Source organism: Arachis ipaensis, chromosome B05, assembly GCF_000816755.2.
Source record: "Arachis ipaensis cultivar K30076 chromosome B05, Araip1.1, whole genome shotgun sequence".
In the NCBI taxonomy this organism is placed as follows: Eukaryota; Viridiplantae; Streptophyta; class Magnoliopsida; order Fabales; family Fabaceae; genus Arachis; species Arachis ipaensis.
In genome coordinates, this window is record NC_029789.2 from 2672857 (window position 1) to 2692956 (window position 20100).

The following is a 20100-nucleotide window of genomic DNA, read 5'->3' on the forward strand; positions in this document are numbered from 1 at the left end:
TACATCAGTACTCCCGGTGTACTTGAAATGTTTCCAATAAGATATGCACGCCGTACGCGTTTGTTGTTATATACGCGTCAAAAACAACTAATACATCGGTACTCCCGGTGCACTTGAAATTGAAATGTTTCCAATAAAATATACACGCCGTACGCATTTGTTGTTATATACGCATCAAAGCATTGCATGCTGCTCTCACACGTTGACACGTGGATATTCCGAAATTGTTGCCCCTCCTCGATTTTAGGCACAGGATCTTGTTGCATGCAAAAGTCAATAGCAATATCAAATTTTTGTGAACAAGAAGTTCCGAAACAAGGATGAAAATTTTACAAAATGAAATAAAAAAGGGATAAAGGAGCTTATCGAATTAGGGATTTTGAAAGAAGTGAGTGAAGAAATTGAAGGATCTTTAGAAATAGAGGAAGAAGATGAAGATGAGGATGGTATTTATTGAATGAATTTGATTAGATTTGTTATGAGCGCGAAATAAGATAGGAAACATTTTAAATGTATTGGGAGTACCAGTACTCCAATTGTTTTAACCGTTGATTTAAATTATAAAAAATATATATAATATATATTAATTAATTATTAACGGTTAAAACAACTAGTATATCAATAATCTCAGTGCACTTAAAATGTTTCCAATAAGATATGCACGCCGTACGCGTTTGTTGTTATCTACGCGTCAAAGCATTGCATGCTGCTCTCACACGTTGAGATGTGGATATTCCGAAATTATTGGCTTCCTCATAATGATTTATTTATCTTTTTCACTCTAACATTTTTTTAGAAGGAGAAATGTCAAATGAAAAATTACATAACTTTGTTTAAGAGTGTAATTTTGATGTATCAAGGATATAAAATTTTTTTAATGACTATTAATGCAATAATTGAAAAGAAGTTTTTTTAATGTGATATATGTAATTGGATGTATATAAAATTTATTTATATACTATATGAGAATTAAATTCTTCTTTTAGTAACCAAAAATATACGAATTATATAATTTAAACTAGTTTAATTTAATTTATGCTGGAGTAATATTTCTTAAACAAACTAAAAACTAAAACGTGTTCAGATTTATTTATTTTATGTGGATGGGGAGATTAGATTTCATTGAATTATTCTAAGAGGAATTCTTAGTTAATTGGAATTGCATCTAAACAAGGAACTTCTTTCAAAGCTAATACAATGATTGCGATCAAAGAATCTGGAGCAATTTTTCTTTGGTCCCCAACTTGTGTTGTGGTGAATCTGATTCTAAGCTGGAATATTATTAAGAGGCATATAGTTTAGGAAAAATTTAAGTGTAGTGTTCTAGTTGTTTTAATCGTTGATTTTAATTAATATATATTATATATATTTTTTATAATTCAAATCAACAGTTAAAACAACTAGAACACTGATATTCCAGGTATACTAGAAACTCTTCCGTTAGTTTAACCAGTTTCAATCCCATTGAAAAAAATGGACAAATATCGGTGAAAAAGTGACATTATTATGTTTTACATAACTACTAATCATCTATCATTAACAACTAAAGCTACTTTGTTGTTAATATGATTAACAAAAATAAATTCGCCGTTGTGAGCATTGTCAGATATTACGTTTTTTCTTTTACATTCTTTTTAACAAAAAAAAGTTTTAGAACACCAATCAAGAAGATTAAAATAGTGATTGCTTCAGTTTCTTCGATCCAACACCTAACTCAACCACCATCCGTGTATGGTTTAAAAGACATGTTTGATTTTGATGGACTGGATGAGGTAACACGTCCTTGACAAATTGCATTTGGTTAATGCTAAACTAAAAATTGAAACTAATCATTATTCTATCATTTCTATTTCTTCGTACGTTACTTGTATCTAATTCCTTTAGGTAGCGTTTGGTGGAGAGACAGAGACGTAAAGACTGAGACTGAGAGACTGAGACTAAGAGATAGAGATTGAAATAAATCTCAGTATTATGTTCGGTACAAAATGAGAAACAGAAATTGAAACAATAATGAAACTAAAATTTAATTTGCACAAATCATAAAATTAGAATTAATTAATTGAAATGAGAATATTTTAAGTATAAAATATTATTAAAGTTTCAGTCTCCATCTCTAAAAATTTTAGTCCCGTGTCCCCATTTTTTAGAAGTACTGAAATACTGAAATTTTGAAGACAGAGACAGAAATTTTAGTAACAGTCTCTGAACCAACAAACATGATATTAAGTCTCAGTATCTCAAAACAAACGCTATCTTGTTATTTCTCCCAAAAGTACCAAGAAATTTTCGAAAACATAAATGAACAATTACTGCAATAACGAGAGAGAGAATGAAAAAATGCCTCAAATGATATTCAACTATACACTACCGCATAGGACTGTCACACGAAATACAAATAGTTAAGGCATATGATAAGACTATTACACGAAATTTAAAATGGGTTTTATAATCTACACCACTGAAATATTTTAATAGGATCTAAATGTGACATTGGAGCATCCACCGAGAAGAGAACAAAGTGAGGAATCAGCAAAACCTTAAAGTTGCTGCCAGCTCCTTCTCATCAGCACAATTGTATCCCAGCGTATAAGCTCTTGCTGTTTAAAGATTACAGAGTAGCAACATAATGAGATGGATGTGCAAGATTTGATTTGATCCGAAAAATGAACAAAGAACAGAAGCCAGAGACAGGGAGAGATGAGTTTACCAAAACGGCCCGACCCCATAAATGGTTCTGCCTCATCAGTTGCACCACCTTGCTGCTGTTCCTGAAGTTTCGAAAGAACAGAAAGCGTTACGAGGACAAGCTATACTGTGTACATGGTTATGTATCAGTATTATAATAGATGCTATTGATAATTAATTTTATGCTATATTAAGTAGACTTTGACCTACAGTATCCGGCTCCATCTCGGACGGTGACAGAAATCTATCGAAACAGTGCCCTGATATTGTACAGACCAAAAGCTCATTGGTGGGATCCATGATTACTTCTCTACAAGTCTCATCACAAACTAGAAAAAGAAAAAGAAACATTCAGTTGATAGATTTAGTCTAAACAAAAGGATTTAAACTTATGCAATGTAAAAATACACTGTAGCATTGTCCATAAAACATGTTTCATACCATGAACTTGCCCGGTCTTCTCACAAATAAATACATCTCCGATTTCATAGTAAGAGCATGTTTCCCCAGAACAAGCATGATCAGTTACCACTGCATCGCTGAGTCCCTTGCTGCTTTTCCATGATGACACTTGATCAGCTAATGTTTTGTCAAGGATTATTCTGTCGTCCTTCACCTTCACATGTTAAACGAATACAATTAGGGGAGGTCACAAACAGTTAAGAGGCACATCTTTTATGGAGGCAAGAAGCATTCACATCAAAACACATTATAGTATTAAGTATTAACAACAAAATTACTTTGCAGCCTAGCATTTGCATAATGTTATGAAATCCCAAATCCCTGTTAAGTTTTATATATACACAGAGCAAAATCAAACAGGCATTACAATATAAAGTTCAGCTTTCCCCTTCATCAAATAGCTTGGACAGCAGGGGAGTACGAACAACGGTACAAGGACCATAACTATTTATCTCCCTAAGATCATTCTCAATATATCAGTAGATATTTCCACATTAATGGAGGCTCCCATTACCTGCGAAGGATGAGGGGCTTGACTCCGCTTAGCTGCTTGCATTTGAATGTAATACTCCTTAAACTCATTTTGGCAGTTTCTGACAAGTTCAACCATATCCTCTTCATCACGCTGCACAATGATAAGACAAATGAAAAGATCCATAAACATGCATGCACAAACAAAATGTATGAATAACTCAACTCAAGCTTCCATGAGAGAAATGATGAAATATGATTATTATAAATACATAAAAAACAAATGTTGAAAGAATAGATATCAAACAAAATGGGCAAAATAAGCAATTACCTGAATATATAACTTTTTCCATGGACATTCCCTTAACTTTCTTGTAGGGGGAAGAAGACCCCATCGCATACAGTACCTGAATAATTTTTATCATGACAATGGACATAAACATGATTCATGAAAACCTAATATCACAAATCATATGAAACAAGGAATCATAATCAACATGAACTATTGAAGTAAAGGAGAACCCACTCCTAAAACCCAATCTGATAGGAGTTGAGATAGGAGGTGAGAGCCACCACTTCAAATGGCAGTTCAAGGTCTCATATCACTTCAGCATCAACTACAAGGACGATGCAAAATGAGGAGATATCATGGATTAAGAGCATGTAATCCAAATTAGTCAGCTCATGTCGTCAGATGCTAAATATTTAACAACTATCAACAACAATCGCAAGACTGCAAACTTTGACATGATGTCATTTACTTACAATCGACGCCACAATGCTTCATCGGATGCTGCATAATTTAGAAACCTACAGACCAAGGAACAAGAAATAAGGTCCTGCACCCATCAAAAAACAACAGAAGTTAGCCAATAAACCCTAAACAATCTATATACGTAGAGACCCTAAAATTCAAGGCTTTTCTCTCCTTCATCTTATTATTATTTTTTTCACAAAAATATATAAAGCGGCAACCTCTGAGGACAGGAATTTAAGGATATGGTGAAAGAGCTCAGGGGGGACTTTGCTGAAAGAACCGGTCTCAATCCTCTTCGGCACCACTACATTATTCACGCTGTAATTCTTCGACTCCAACAATGAATTTGAACTTAAACTTTGTTTGGCACCTTCCTTAGAACTCTCAGCCTCCTCTACCCTCTTTCTCTTTGGTTCAGGCTCCTCCGGATTCTCCTCCTCCTGCAACAAAGCAACTCAATTTAATCCTCCACACCTTAGAATTCGAACAAAATCTGCTAAATACCCAAGCTTTCACCTAAATCCCAATTCAAAACCCTAATCTATCATCTGATATGATAATATCACAAATTACCACACAAAAAGGGAACAATTTTACAAAATAGTGAATACCTGGTCAGAGGTTTCGGAGAGAACCTCCGATTCGAGAAAGTGAGCTAAGGTTTCGTCCTCGTCTTCGGAAATAGTCATGGCGTCACGGAAACACAAGAAAAAGGGAATCGATGAGAGATGGAACGGAAACCGGAGAGAAGATGAATGAACGACGGGTCACCGGTCGGAAAACCGGGAGAAATCAGCTCCGGTGGCCGGAATTGTCTGGGGGTTAGGTGAAATAAAGAGATGAAGGATTTGATGAAGATGGAGAAAGATGAGAAAAGGAATGAACGGTTGGATGCGTTTCGGGTTAACCCTACCGGTTTGAAAGCAATCGGGTTTTGTCCGGTTCTCTAGCATAGTCGGATTTAGATATATATATATTTTTTGGTCATATAAGATTTAAATCAGATCATCTAAATCTAAATCTTATCTGATTTATATCTTTCTTTAAAGTTTTTTTTGGACAGTTTCATGGGCCGGGCAACCCCACCCACAACAACAATATGAAATGCCACCAAATATGCAACTACATTGGGCTCTTGCCCCGTTTAGTACACCAAAACAAAATATGCAACTACATCAGGAACAATCTAGAGTTAGATTCAAAACATTTAATCCTAACTAATAATATCTGAATAGGAGATATAAATTTGGGGTGTTGATGGGCCTCTGATCCAAACTAAGCCCAATTTAAATTGGGCCATTTTTAAATCCAAACCCAATTCGGTAATTTAGGGGAGTATGGCCTATGGTGTAATCGCAGAAGTTGCCAGATGAATCGGATGCGAGTGGGGTTCCGTATCTCCTCTGCCGCCGTGGCTGCGGCGGCCGAAAAGGGAGGAGTATGGCGGAGGAACATGTCGACGGTGTCAAAAGCAAAAGAAATAATTGAAGGGAAGAAGGGCAAAAATCGCAAAGCTACGAGCGAACTCTGCAACTACCTCGGCATCCCTCATCAGTCTCGTTCAGAGATGGCGTTGACCCTCTCTAAGTTCATGAAGCTCTACAATGCCAGGGTTTCCATCTTCAACCCTATTCATACTTATTATCGTGTTATTATTGCAGCGTTTTGGGTCCCTGTTTCGTTGTTTGGGACCTGCATACCAACTGTTTGATAAATGTTCTCACTCAAAGATACCTTAATTTATTACACATTGCTATTTGCTTTGTTAATTGTGATCTTGAACTTTTTAACTTGATCTAGATTATGCAATACTGCAACCTTTAATTTGGTCAGCCATGATTTAGTCTATGATGATTATGAGATTCTATATAGTGTTTTTTATATGCGTCTTCTAGTTTCACTTTGTACACCAATTCCTCAAACTGAAAAATCAACCGAAAAACACAATTTAACTTTGCAACACTAATATACATGCCATGAATGAGCAACTATAACTAGTATTTATATTTGTGTGTTACCTTCAAAGTTATGGGGAACATAGTGAGTTTTTGTATGGATTGTTGTTCATTGGTATTATTATTCTCTAAGGCTGGTTCCATAGAGTGATGATGAGTACTACTACTACTACTACTAGTGTTGTATTCTGGTTTTGGTGCTATTCAGTTTTGTGGCATGGCTAATGATGGCTAAAGAATATAAAAGAAAGTGATGATATGATAGAGATTTATGGTGTTGAATGATGAAATATATGGAGGGGTTTTGAGAGAAGTTAAGAAGTTCCTTTTAATTTCTTGTCAATGTGTTATGTGAGGAGAAAGAAAGCACATAAATATATAGCACAGGCTTAGGATCTTCACTGTGTTGGAATACAGTATTTTAGGCCGTCTTTTGGATGTGCAATCCCACCTTTATTTATTTATTTACCTCACATTATTCTTTATCATGACCAAGCTCTCACCCCAAAACCTCTAGAAATTCTGAGCCACTGTTTTTTTTTTTTTAATTAACACTACATTTAGGTTTGTGAGAGCTTAACTTTAATGATGACATCACTGTTTTCTCTTAATCATCTGCTACTTTGTTAGTAAAACTGTTTAAAATTGACATATGCAACTCATAGACATTAAAATTGGAATGCTAATAACCATAATGCTTCAGTTATAGAAATAAATAATAACTATTTTAGACAAGAATAGTGGCTAGCAATAATGTTATTACATGCGGACCAATAATATAAACAGTAATTTGATGCAAATTAAAACCAACCTCCACTTATATGTTAAAATCCTAAAGGGTAGGTTCAAAATTCAAGGCAGATCAAAATCAAGGAACAAAGAAAACAAAGACTAGAAATGGCACAAGTAGACAAGAAGAAAGGAAATAGTAAAACAGCATCATATGATTTTTGTTTTGTATTTTATGCAAGGAACAAAGAAAGCAAAGACTAGAAATGGCACAGGTAGACAAGAAGAAAGGAAATAGTAAAATAGCATCATATGATTTTTGTTTTGTATTTTATGCAATACAGATAGATAGATAGATAGATAGATAGATAGATAGATAGATAGATTTAATATGTCATGTAAGATTTGATTTGAAACCTATAGAAAGAGAATGCTAGTACTACCTGATTTCTTCTACTTTAATTTTTGAGGTTTGATTATTAATGCATTGTTCACTATGTTGTAGGCATGTGAAAAAAAAAAAAGAAAGCACTATTTGAATAATGTTAAAAAAAAACTGCAGGGTCACTCACCATAATGCCTTTCTTTAACACCATGTTAACAAGAATACAAAACATGCAGAGTGTATATATATCTTTCTACACATCTATCATTGTTTAACCTTCTTAGTTCTTAGTTCTTAGTTTAACCATTTCTGGAGGTTATCTTTCCATTTTCTTTTGGAAGCTGTTATATTTATCTTTTCAATAATAATTCTAATTTTTGGAATATATTTAGACACAAACAAGATTGAAAAACAAGAGACTTCTGACAGGCATATAATTGATCTTAAGTTATACTTAAGATTAATGTAAAGTTGAGCCTAAACAAGATTAATGTGAAAAACCAAACCTAATAATAATATCCAATGTCTATAAAGGAAAACGGTGCTTTTGGTGAGCCATGATTAGTCTATGATGATTATGAGATTCTATATAGTGTTTTTTATATGTTATTGAAGCCTGGTTCTTGGTCGGTTTGGGCTGTTGATACTACTTTTGAGGCGGTCTTTCAGAGGGAGAACTTAGATAATGGATTGCATTTTGCATATCCTTGTGATTTCTGTAGTAATGTAGACAATTTTGGATGCAGTAAAGCATAGCTAGACCATTTGCTAGTTGAAAAATTAAGATTGACATCTTTAAGAATTCTATCACGAGATTTTTGTTGAAATTGGTGTAATGAATTACATTTGTTTCTTTTTCATCATTTATATCTTCATTTGGATTTTATTGTTGTTATGCCAGTGACTTTATAATGATATGGGTTGCACTGCAGAGTCCTGGTATTAAGAAAGATGACATTTGGGAGAAGAATTTGAATACGTTGTTACGTGGCAAAACTAGTATTGGTTTTCCTGAGGTTGCTAGAATTCTGTCTCCAGAATTTGGCCAGCAGGGTGGAATCAGCACCAAGGACAGTAACATGGATTCTCACACGGACAACACAAAGGGGAAGGGTTCAAAAAAGAAAGGGAAATCATCAAAGAAGTAGGTTTTCGCATATCGTTTTTCTGTCCTCTTAGACCCCAAGTTAGATATTAAGAGTTGTGGTTTCTTAGTTTGCGTCACTATCATAATTAGAGAAATCCAATGACAAAACTAGAGTTTTAACTATTGAAACTAGTTTGGTTGTTCTATATGAGAAAACTAGTTTTCCATTAAGAGTCTTGTCCTTCGAAATAATATTGTGTCTTTCCTGCTGCTCTTTTGGTACGTTCATTAGTCTTGAGCTTTAAGAGATGGTCTCTTGCTTAGACATAATTCATACATTGGATATATTTATATTCTAGTATGATAGCGACACAAATATTTGATTACGATCCTATAGTTGTTCTGAAAATTAAACTGGACCGGCCAATTTCACTGGATTAACCGGGAATCGGTCTTCTGGCCAATTCGGTTGACATGAAAAAGCAAAAAATCAGTGAAAGAACGAGTCGAACTGACGGTTAACTGGTAAATCATGTGAACCGGTTCAGTTTTTTTTTAGGGATTTTGGTTTGGTGTTAATCTGTTTAAGACGACACCGTTTTATTTTTTTTAAAAGAACGGAGTTTTTCTCTCTTTTAACAACCCAATAACTCTAAATTTATGTGAGTTAGTTATTATTAAGAAAAAAAAATCAGCTGCATGCTAACTGATGTTGCTAATCCTCATCCTGCAAATTTGTTGATGCAACCAAAGTATATCCAAAATCTAATTAAAATGTAATTTGTGTTGTTATTGGCTATATGTAATTTGGAACACTTAATGATGATTATGATTATAAATTGTGATGAGTAGTATGTTTTGTTTAGTTAAAACTTATTTTTTTTTGTGATGGAACATGTGTTTATCATTTTTGTATCCTCTGATTTTTAGTTATAAACTGTGATGTTTGAATTTGTTTGTAAATTTTTAATAATAAATTTAATCACAGTTCAACTCCAGTTAAATTATTGAATCTACTCTACTGGTTTGTTGACTGGTTTGGTTTGGGGTTGTGAGAGAACGCAATTATAAACTTCAATGTCTTATCACTTATGTATCATGGATAAAATTTCGTGGTTTTATCGAAATTGCGCTAGTTTCTGATTTCGTTCCTAGTTCCTGCTTCCTACCCCAAGAGTCCCTATTCTTTCTTTCTTTTTTTTGCTGGGCTGATAGCGTTGTTGCACCACAAAATTAAGTTTGATGGTCTTGATCTTTCATGCAATAGTTCATCATTGCAAGTTTGAATGTAATAAGTCAATGAGTTTTCCTTGAAGTGGCATTATTGTCCCCCTCCCCTCGAGAGGTCTCGACTTCTAGCTTCTTCAATACAACCAAAAAAGAAGTTTGAAAATACTATCACTTGGGATTTTATGAAGGAAAAAAAAAAGTTAGCAATAACGGTTTGTAAAAAACTAAAAATAAATAGCATAGATCAAATAACAAAATGATAATGCTCTCTAGCAATTATCTTTTGAACTAAACTATTCATTTGCCAAATTGCACTCACAGTTTCTGAGATTTATTCCATCTTTTATCTCAATAAAAACATTCATTCGTACAACATTGATTTTAGAGGATGTCATTCCAATATTTTCATACTGTTTAGACTACCATTGACTTAACCGTCGAAATCTATAAAAGGTTCCCTGAATCCTTCTCTAGCTAACTCCGCACAAGCTTAACCCGTTTTTAACACACACGTGTTTATATATATAGAGGGTAATGTTATGGTGAAGAGTGGAGATTATAGTTTTTACAATAGAAAAAAGAAGAGGTAACTACCAAATCGGTACCCGAAAGATTCTAACGCTGACAAAATGGTATCTGATTTTTATTATTGACAAAATAGTCCCTAAAAAATTTTAAAATTTGACAAGCGTGTCCTCGAACTCGCCGGAGTAAATCTCCGGTAAGCACAATGCTAACGTGGCCGCCGTGACTTGGCAAACCACCCCCAAACCCTAATCCCACCTCCTCATCGCAATCCCCCTTCCCTCTCCCTCCCCAATGCACACTCCCCCCTCCCTCTCCATCGCAACCCCTTACCCAATGCACACTCTCTCCCCATCGCAGCCCCTTCCCTCTCCCTCCCATTACAGACCCCCTCTCCAATGCACACTACCTCCTTCCCTCTCCCTCCCCAATTGCAGCAGCGAAACCTCAATAACAGCAAAAACAACACCATCAGAACCTAAAACAGAACCAATAGAAGAACCTGCACATTCAAAACCTAACCTTGCTTGTTCCTCCTTCTCTCTTTTCCCTCATTCCTTCCTTCTCTTATCAGAGGACCATAACAATAACAATATCCATTCACACACACAGACATTTACACAAACACATAACCTACATATATAAATATAAAGAGAAAAAGAGAGAAAGAGAGAAAGGTTGAGGGGCTGAGGAGATGCGGCTATTCCAGGCCTTGTTGCCGCTCCGATGGTGGTGGCAATAGCCCTTGATAGTGCTCTTGCCGTTGAAGTTGCTATTGCTGTTGAGGTTGTTGCTGCGATAGGAAGGAGAGAAAAGTGTGCGTTGGGGTTGCTGCTGTTGTTGTTGCTTATTGTTGTTGTTGCCGTTGATGTTGAGGTGGTTAAATATAGACATAACGTACAATGCACACTTTTCTAATAAAAAAACTACAATCTTCACTCTTCACCGAAAACATTCCCATATAATGCGAAGAAAAATATTCATATTCACACTAAAAAAAAAAGCGGGAAACAGAGAAACTTGTGAGCCCATCAACGTCTACCCAAGGCCCGCACGGCCAACTTCCAATGAAAACATGCCACGTCTTCCCTAATTTGAGTCACTTGTACGAAGCATTGAAAAGTTCCGACCGTGTATGTAGCAAGTTAGAAGAGGAAGAGCGAACCCAAAACCCACACTCTCGTAGTCTCGTTTATTGTGTTCACTCTACACTAGTTCTACCACTACTCCCTGTTAGGGTTTTTCACTTTTCAAAAATATTCCAACAAAACCAAGGGTCTTTTGCACTGCGATCATGGCACCAGCTAGGGTTTTTGGCGCTTTTGCCGGGAGAGCGCTCATGGCTGCTGCGGCCAAGGCCGGAGCATCCGCCACGGCCAAGAAGGCGGCGTCCGGTGGAGCTACCACCGCGACTAAGGCGGCGAAGAAGGCGCCGAGCAGGCCGCGGAACAACGTGGGGATACAGAAGGTAGTGCCGGTGTCTTCTGAGCTCGGAAGCTTCCTCGGTGCTTCGGAGGTGTCCCGAACTCACGCTGTGAAGAGAGTGTGGGAGTACATCAAGCTGCAGAATCTTCAGGTATCTTCGTTTTTTTTTTTCTTCTTTCTCCTTTTTTGTGGTTCAATAAGGGTGTTTTCATTTGTGATCTTTGTGGTTTTCGTGCTTTTCAGCCATTTTGTTCACTGATTCTTTCATTTCCTCGCTTAAAGTTACGGCTTTTGTTTGATTTTATTACCATTTTTGTTGTAATTACGTTTATTTGTGTTAGTTCTGGTTTGATTTTAGGGTTTGTGTAAATGTATAGTAACTCTTAGGCTTAGCTATGATGTTTTTTGCAATGTGATTCTTCAGTATTGAAAACTTTAGCTTGTTAGGCAAATAGTGATGGCCTTCTTTGTGCCAAGATTTTGGTTTTGATGTTTGATCCTTAGCTTTGAGACAGTTTCTTCTTTGGTTCGGTTGTGGTGTTAGTGTTGCAAGCTTGAAATAATTGTTCGGATTTTGTTTATTCTGTTTATGCTGGCCTAACGGATTTGGTGGAAACTTTTGTTTCAAGAAGTCTTAGATTGGAAGCCTATTCTCTTGTTGTGTGGCATTTTTCTGTCTTTTTGGCTGCTGGCTGGTCTCTGCAATGGCATAACAGGGCTGTGTTCTTTTGCAGAATCCTAGTAATAAGAAGGAGATCTTTTGTGATGACAAGTTGAAGACTATTTTTGATGGGAAAGACAAGGTCGGGTTCACAGAGATTGCAAGATTGCTAGCTACCCATTTTGTAAAATCAGGCTAGTGATATTCACCTTTGTTCGACTGTTGTTGATGATGATGATGATGATGGTAACTTGATTTTTAGTACATTAAGTAGGTCTTTTTTTTGTGCATGGTTTGTGACCAACCACTAAAGAAACTTGGATTTTGTAATTTCAGACAATTGGGTTTCCGACGTGATGTTCTTTTGTTTCACGTTTGCTATCTCATTGTTTAAGATTATGCATATATGTGCTTTTTATTTTCCAAGCCATGTGTTTTCATCACCTTTTGGTCCGTGATGCTATTTTAAGGATGGTTGTTCACTCAGGTTTCTTCTAATATCCCTTTTATCTCAAATTCATTTGAATATCAATTAATGTATGCATGCAATAGGTTCGGCCAATTTGGGTTACAGAACTATGATTTTGGTTCTTTGTGCAAGAAATAATATTTCTTCCTTTTTTAACTTTGGGTTACCTAGAATGTCCTCCATGGCATCAAAATGGTGGTAGTACGTCAAATTGAGTAACCTATGTTTCATATTTATGTTTAGTTGCAAGATCACAATTTCTTAAGACTTATTCTTCGGCTTCCCAGTTTGGGATAGGTGTTGATTCACCCCTGCTCATACTTTAGTGTCACACTTCGTCATGCATAAAGAAATCTAGTGACCAGTTATTTGTAAATTGTGAGTTACTCGAAGGCATTGGAAAATAACAAACTGTGTGTATATGTGACTGAGGCACTGTGGACATTAGACAATAAACACAGCACAATTTGGAGAACCACATTGAAATATTGAATGCTTTACGAGTTTGATTCATGCACACTTTTTCCGTTCTGTTCTTTTTGGACTTTCGGCTTGATGTTTTGGTCGACACTAGTGGACATTCATAATTTCATATAACGCTAGCTTTCTCCACGGAGTGATTATTCAAGTGAAAAAGAAATATGATGAAGACCCTCCAAAAAGAGGTGATTAAATGTTAAACAAGCTTGAATTCAGCCTCCACGTGCGTAACTAAAGCAGGCAACTATAGGTAACAATATACATTGGCCTAGCACACAAATCACAAATGTTATAAGAGGATCGGAGAACAAAGGAAAGGAACATCTAAACATGGATCAAACAAATGAATACGTTCATCATAGTGATGATAAAGAGGTCTTCACTATTTTGGCATCCCAATCCCTGATCTACTTTAACCATTTCTGTGATGCTTCTGAGAATCAGAATGATCTTACCGGTGCTTGTGACCTTGCTTTCTCAAATGCCTCTGATGATGATAACTATCAGATTCAGATGAATAAGAATGTTCATATCTGTGATACCGGTCAGCACCAGAATCCTTAGATGAATAGTAATCCTTTTTTCTTCTCTCCCTACTCACATCGCGCCTAGGATGTTCAGAACCCTCGGGTATATAGCGATCCTTTTGTTCGATCTTTCTACTCCGATCAACTGTGTCAACATCTGAATCTTCAGATGAATATGAATTCTTAGACATGTTCTTCTGTTTTCCGTGGTAGGGATCAAAATCATCATTTCTGTTATGCTTTTGGGAATCTCGATGGGCTGCTGAAGACTTCCTATGGTTGCACCTTCTATGATTAGAATCATCCGAGGAGTTTGAATTCTTGTCCCTACTCTTGTCATTTCCATGATGATCGTCAGGACCAGAGTCCTCCGATGAATTAGAATGCCTTTTTCTGCTATGTTTTCTCTTATGCTTTTGTATAATCTTTCTCCTTTTATCATCTCTGTCGCTGTCCGAATCATCAGATGAACAATGTTTCTCACTGTTTTTCGAATCCTCAGATGAATAATAATGTCTTTTTCTACCATGTTTCCTCTTATGATTTTGTATATTCTTTCTACTTTGGTCATCCCTGTCACTGTCAGAATCTTCACTTGAATAAGAATGCCTTTGTCTGTCATGTTTACTCTTATGACTATGACGAGAAGAATCTTTGGGCATCTCATGTTTAGTCCTTTTGCTATGGTCAAACTTGTCCCTGTCAGAATCTTCTAAAGAATAAGAACTCTTGCGTCTGCTCTTTCTTCGATCCTTTTCATGATCTGAAGTGTCTGCCGAACTCGACACATGATTTTTCTTCTTTTTGATTAGCTTTACCTTCTTTGATCTCTTCTCTCCATCATCTAGAGATCCCTCACTTCCAGAATTTAGTTGCTGATTCTTGCACTTGCTCTTTTTGGACTTCTTTGGTTTCTTAGAGAAGTTGGTCAACAGATCAGGGATAGTATCCATACCAAGAAAACCTGTAAAATGGTGGTCATGGTGGATTTGGAAAAATCAGGGATACTATCCATCCAAGACTCCAAGGTGTACCAAATATTTTATTAAATAAGGGCAGCAAGCAGTTACCTCCATACTCGTCAAATATTTCCTCAGCAACAATCTGCTGGTTGGGATCATCTGGTTTGAACCCTCCTCGAGGAGGACTGATTCCTGGCTTCTGCTTGAGCTCCCATTTTAGAGGCTGAATCATTGCCAAACAGCAGAATTAAGATTAAGATATATATTTATATAAATGGGGGGAAAGTGATATTCATCTTAACTGCATCTAGACAATAATTTGCATTACAAGTACATAAGAATGCAATAACCAACAGTAAACCAGTGTAACTATTATGGAATTTGGTGGGATCCTGACTTAAAGATTCCTAATCCACATGGGAAGGATCTTTCTTTTCTAAGACTTTCGTCTGAATCAGCGCATGTAGAAGAAAAAATATGCAAAGTCCATATACATGCAATTTACGCTCCTTAGATATCAAAGAAAATAGAAATTGGGTTAGAGATTTAGGAGGACAGGCACAATTGACATTTTTCTTAATGCAATTCTCAGCAAATGTAAATATCAATTTGCAATCAGATATACGCCTACACAATGCAATATAAGCTTGTTTTCTTTTTCTTTCTTTCTTTCTTCTTTTATTTTTTATTTTTTATTTTTTGGTAAGGCTGTAACAAACATATTGCAGTTTAGTGGTATCATGGTGTGATTGAGTTGAACAATGTATTACTTAATGGAAGGATGAAAAAAAAGTAAAAGAAAAGCAAGTAACATTCATATGCAAACAAATTTCAAATTTGTCAAAGAATTAACTTATAACATTTTAAATTAGCCAAACTCAAATGATGCATAAGTGAAACAGTTGACATTGTCAAGACTAAATTGTGAAATTCTCAAAACAATAGTATACTAAACGTGAGTAACTGACCTCAGTAGGGTCTGTGTGCGCGAGGATAGCATTCAAGGGGTCATCTCTTTTCAATCTGCTCTCTTCATTAGGCATTATAACATCCTTCAAGGGACATTCACGATCACCACTTTGATGGCCGTAGTTCCCACATCTTAAACATTTTACATTGCGAACCTCAACTCCAAAAGGTTTCACCCTACCAGCAACTCCTGTTTCCAGCCTAAAAAACATTCAGTTACTAAGATTACAACTAAATAAATCAATAACAATTCATGTTGTACCAGTACTCATGGAAGCAAAACAATTTAACCATGAAACACACTGAATTGTATTAAAAAGCAATGTATGGAAATGACACAGAAATTTACAATCACCTAACAAAGTGATCTAATCTCGGCAGCACTTGTTACTACAGATTTCAACCACTTTCAACATCTGAATGTTGACTTAACACAGCTCCCATTTCCATGATTTAACAAAAGAAAATAACACAGCTCTCTAAATCATATTTAATGACAAAACAACACAGAAAATAAATAAACCTAATGGATATACATACTTTGGTGCATTTTTCAGAATCTCAAATTCTTCTTCGGTTGGCAGAGGGCGACCAAAAACATCTTTAGGCCTTGGTTTCTTCTTCTTCTCTTCACCTAAATGATCCTTGTCAGGCAAGGAACTCGGTGGCCTGCATAGCAAATCAATGGAACGAATTAACAAACAAATCAAGCCACCAAATAACTGATAAAAAAAAATCCAACTTTTAACCTCTCATTCACTAAAAAAACAACAATAATAATTCAGAAGTAGTAGACAAATAGAATTACACTGAAGAGGATGAGGGTCCTCCAGCACCATTACTCAATTCCTCTTTTCTCTTCTCATCAGCTAACTCGGCAGCTTTGGCAGCCTCAGCGTTGTAACCAGGAGGACGAACATACATAAAGCTAACAGCTTGCATCAACTCCACCTAAACCCAATTAGCAAAATTGAAGAGAAAATTGCGATCCAATCAAGGAAATAGGGAAAAAGGAAGCGGGTAGGTATAAAAGAGGGAGCTTTATACCTTTTCCTTGTCTTTCTTGGAGATGAGATTGGTCTGGCGGAAGAACTCTTGCTCCTGAGCGTACTCACGCGCCACCTCTTCGGAACGTCGCTGGCGGTGGGCGTGGGTCTGCTCGGCGATCCACTTGCGGCGCTGGTTCGGGTAAGAGAGAGGGTGCCATGGCTTCTGGTTCAGGTAAGAGTGGCTCCACGCGGTTCCAGATTTCGTCTTGTAATCGACCTCGCCGCCGCCGCCGTTGTCGTTGAACCTCTTGCTCAGCCTTATGCCTCCTCCTTCTTCTCCATCCATCTTCTCTCTCTCTCTCTCTCCGAGCAAGATTACTGAATAACGAGACGATTCGGCGGAACGGGCGTCGTTTCTTTCTTCTAATTGTTTCTATTATTTTTGGTGAATAATAATGGATAATTAAGTTTAAAACAAATTAAAAAAATAATAAATTTTTATTGTTTAATTCTTTTTCAATTTAACTTGAATTAATATGTGGTAAAAAAAATTATAAAACAAACTGTTTTTCAACTAATAATTAATTAATTTTAATTTTTTCTTTAATTTTTTCTCTCTTAAATCTTAATCCAACAAGTTATAATTTAAATAGTATATAGTTTTTTTCATTTTCATTTAAAAATCTTGAGTTTGAGTGTCATGCCTAACTTAAAAAAAAAAAAATCTTAATCATTGTCTATTTACTGATTATTGATCAAAATAAAAAATTTGTTCCTTAAGCTATATGATTAAGTCACCAAAAAAAAACTGTATATGATTAACTACAATGATGACAACTATAACTATTTCTTTTTAGACACTAAAAATAAAAGAAGCGTGTTAGGGATCAGCAATTTTTGTGATTTGTAGCTATCAAATAGTCATTAATGATGTTTTTAATGGTGTGAGATTTTATCTAATAATGTGAAATTACTTATTTTCCTTTTATTGGTTATATATTGGACAGAATTTAATAAAGTTGCTAATCCCTAAATTTTTCCAAAAAAAAAGTAAGTCTTGGAAGTTTGAATAAGATTGACTCCTATTAAAAAACATACTTCTTGCTCTAAGGAGAGTTACAAGCAGCACACTGGAGAATCTCAATGGCAGTTCAAAAAGGATGAAGAAATATAATTCTAGAGGTATATAGTATTAAGTGAATGCTATAGTGGCTAAGAGTGTTTGTCTAATTTATCAAAAGTGAAACAATACTTGTAAAGAAAAAAAAAAGTTCTCAATTTAGATATCAAATTCTCAATTTAACTTTGGACTATACCTCAAGTAAATTTCACTTTTATTGTGAACTACTATGAAATTTTATCATTATTTTAATTATAGACCTGGTGTCTCATTTAATCACAACTAACAATTTACTTGAGCATACTTGGTAATGGAAATAGGGTATTATTTCATTTAGAGGAAAACAAAGATCAATTGTTACATAATAAAACTTTCATTATGAACTTCAATTATTGTCAAAGCTCATAAACCAAGTAGGCAACTATCACAAGCAGCAGAGAATGTCAATATTGTTAGTTTGGTGTGTAGAAATTAGGTACATGTCATTTGAATTTCTTGATTTTTTTTTTCTCTTTTATTCTTTATGGAGAAGCAAGCAAGACTTTTATGTTGGCCTTTTTATTTTGAATGAATGAAATTCAATGATGCTATGCTAGCAGCACTTTGGACATTTGCAATGTGCTGAGAATATAGCATCACTGCCATGGACAAGTCCATACCACTCAAAATTCCACTCACATGTTACAATGTTTCAAATTTCAATTCCATGGTTTTTCCCACTGGATTTTATTTCATCAATCTAGAAAAGCCTACAAATGTTGAACTCTCCTATTGGTATCTAGTTCCTATGACAAAAAATTTTGGAATCCTTTTGTTATCAACTTTGACAAAAATTTCTTGTGTTAGTATCAATGAACTATATATCATGGATTCATGGTTAACTAAATGCTAATAAACAACATCTGTTAAGGATATGATTCATTTCTTTCATAAGTTAAGATTCCTCAAATTAGTTTATTCTTTGTAGTTATAATGTTGGGAAACATACAGCATATTTTACTGCCATCATGACCCTTTTTTCTTTTTATTTTTCATTTTTTTGGTCAAATATGTATGCTAAGGTCAGTGGCATGCATTGTTCTAGGACCTAATCTTCCTAAGAGTATAAGATTCCTTTGGTTGTTTGGACATCTGAACGTGGGGTTTGTACAATAAACTTTAGGCCTCTAATGGATGATATTCAAAACAAGGGAATGTTCCTTTTCTGTTATGAAACATCGATTTCAGGCTAATTTTTTTTGTAATGGATTCCCATTACGTGTTTTTCACTATTATGAATTGTTGTCGTGATTTTAATGGATATGGAGACATTTTTTTTTAAATAACAATCCACAAATCGGAGGCTCAGAATTGTAGATGCCACCATTATAAAAACAATGACACATAGGTAAATAATTTGAAAAGAGTAATAGTTTGATAATAAGTTTGCATAAAGATAGTAGAAAAATGAGCAATGTCAAGTTCATAATCATGTTTTAATTTATGAAGTCACTCTTCTTTTTAACTACTTTTCTGTAGTAATGATTCTTTACTACTTCCTTATTGATCTCATAAGAGTAAACCATATACTACATGTTTGAAATTTTCATCTTTATTTTACTCTGATATTGATAATGTTACTGTGGTTATAGTCCTTTTCTCTCAAATTCAAAGTGATTTAGAGTGGATAAAGCACTATGCTGAAGTAGAGTGTGACACGGATCTTTTATATGTCATTTCTTATTTTACATCAATTATCAACATTATGATTTCATTGGTCTTAAAGGGTACACAGAAAACACATTGCTATATCCACCCACCACTTTCTATCACCAATTATTTTAGTGCTATTTCTTCATTATTTTTGGGTTAATTAAGCTTAGCTTATTCCAACTGCCATCATCTTGGCATTATTTGATGATGGACTTCAAGTGTTAATAATGCCCATTCTAATTAAAATATCATAAGTGAAAATTCAACCAAAGTTTGTGATGATATTCTTCAGTCAATCGGATAACCAAATATCATGGTTTTGAGAACCATATCAATTTACTGGTTTGACCCAGTCAACTAGAAATTGGTCACTAATTAATCGATTTGGTTCAAGATAAAAACCTCTTGGCAACAAATTAGTTAAAAAAAAAAATCAGTCAAAAAACGAATTAATCACTCAAACCGATTTAAAATAGTAAATTACAAAAGACATTAATTTTTTTAAAAGTATATACTTTTT

At 35.1% G+C, this 20100-nt stretch overlaps 5 protein-coding genes across 6 annotated transcripts in view; 2 read left to right on the top strand and 3 right to left on the bottom strand.

The window, feature by feature from the left end:
- The window catches only part of LOC107642459 (glycine-rich protein A3), a 2709-nt gene extending 2223 nt beyond the window's left edge, over positions 1–486 (bottom strand). The window contains exon 1 of the mRNA XM_021122816.1: positions 367–486. The gene's annotated coding sequence lies outside the window, so the exon portion shown is untranslated. The remainder of the gene's footprint in view (positions 1–366) is intronic.
- LOC107642458 (F-box protein SKIP31) lies at positions 2410–5334 on the bottom strand. 2 transcript variants are annotated; one of them, XM_016345818.2, is made up of 9 exons: positions 4987–5334; positions 4594–4815; positions 4384–4457; positions 3950–4025; positions 3662–3772; positions 3127–3301; positions 2896–3014; positions 2708–2768; positions 2410–2597 (listed from the first exon to the last, which is right to left on the bottom strand). In XM_016345818.2, exons 1-9 carry the CDS (start codon positions 5062–5064, stop codon positions 2527–2529), a joined length of 987 nt encoding a protein of 328 aa, XP_016201304.1. In that variant the 5' UTR covers positions 5065–5334; the 3' UTR covers positions 2410–2526. The 2 variants fall into 2 exon arrangements, with proteins under 2 accessions (XP_016201304.1, XP_016201305.1); XM_016345819.2 differs by lacking the exon at positions 2410–2597 and having other exon boundaries at positions 2702–2768; positions 2892–3014.
- On the top strand, positions 5714–8757 carry LOC107642462. Its single transcript, XM_016345825.2, has 2 exons — positions 5714–5987; positions 8377–8757. Exons 1-2 carry the CDS (start codon positions 5745–5747, stop codon positions 8590–8592), a joined length of 459 nt encoding a protein of 152 aa, XP_016201311.1. The 5' UTR covers positions 5714–5744; the 3' UTR covers positions 8593–8757.
- On the top strand, positions 11303–12854 carry LOC107642463 (upstream activation factor subunit UAF30). Its single transcript, XM_016345826.2, has 2 exons — positions 11303–11862; positions 12446–12854. Exons 1-2 carry the CDS (start codon positions 11581–11583, stop codon positions 12569–12571), a joined length of 408 nt encoding a protein of 135 aa, XP_016201312.1. The 5' UTR covers positions 11303–11580; the 3' UTR covers positions 12572–12854.
- LOC107642461 (uncharacterized zinc finger CCHC domain-containing protein At4g19190) lies at positions 13508–17206 on the bottom strand. Its single transcript, XM_016345824.2, has 6 exons — positions 16827–17206; positions 16588–16730; positions 16320–16448; positions 15779–15980; positions 14919–15033; positions 13508–14812 (listed from the first exon to the last, which is right to left on the bottom strand). Exons 1-6 carry the CDS (start codon positions 17112–17114, stop codon positions 13773–13775), a joined length of 1917 nt encoding a protein of 638 aa, XP_016201310.1. The 5' UTR covers positions 17115–17206; the 3' UTR covers positions 13508–13772.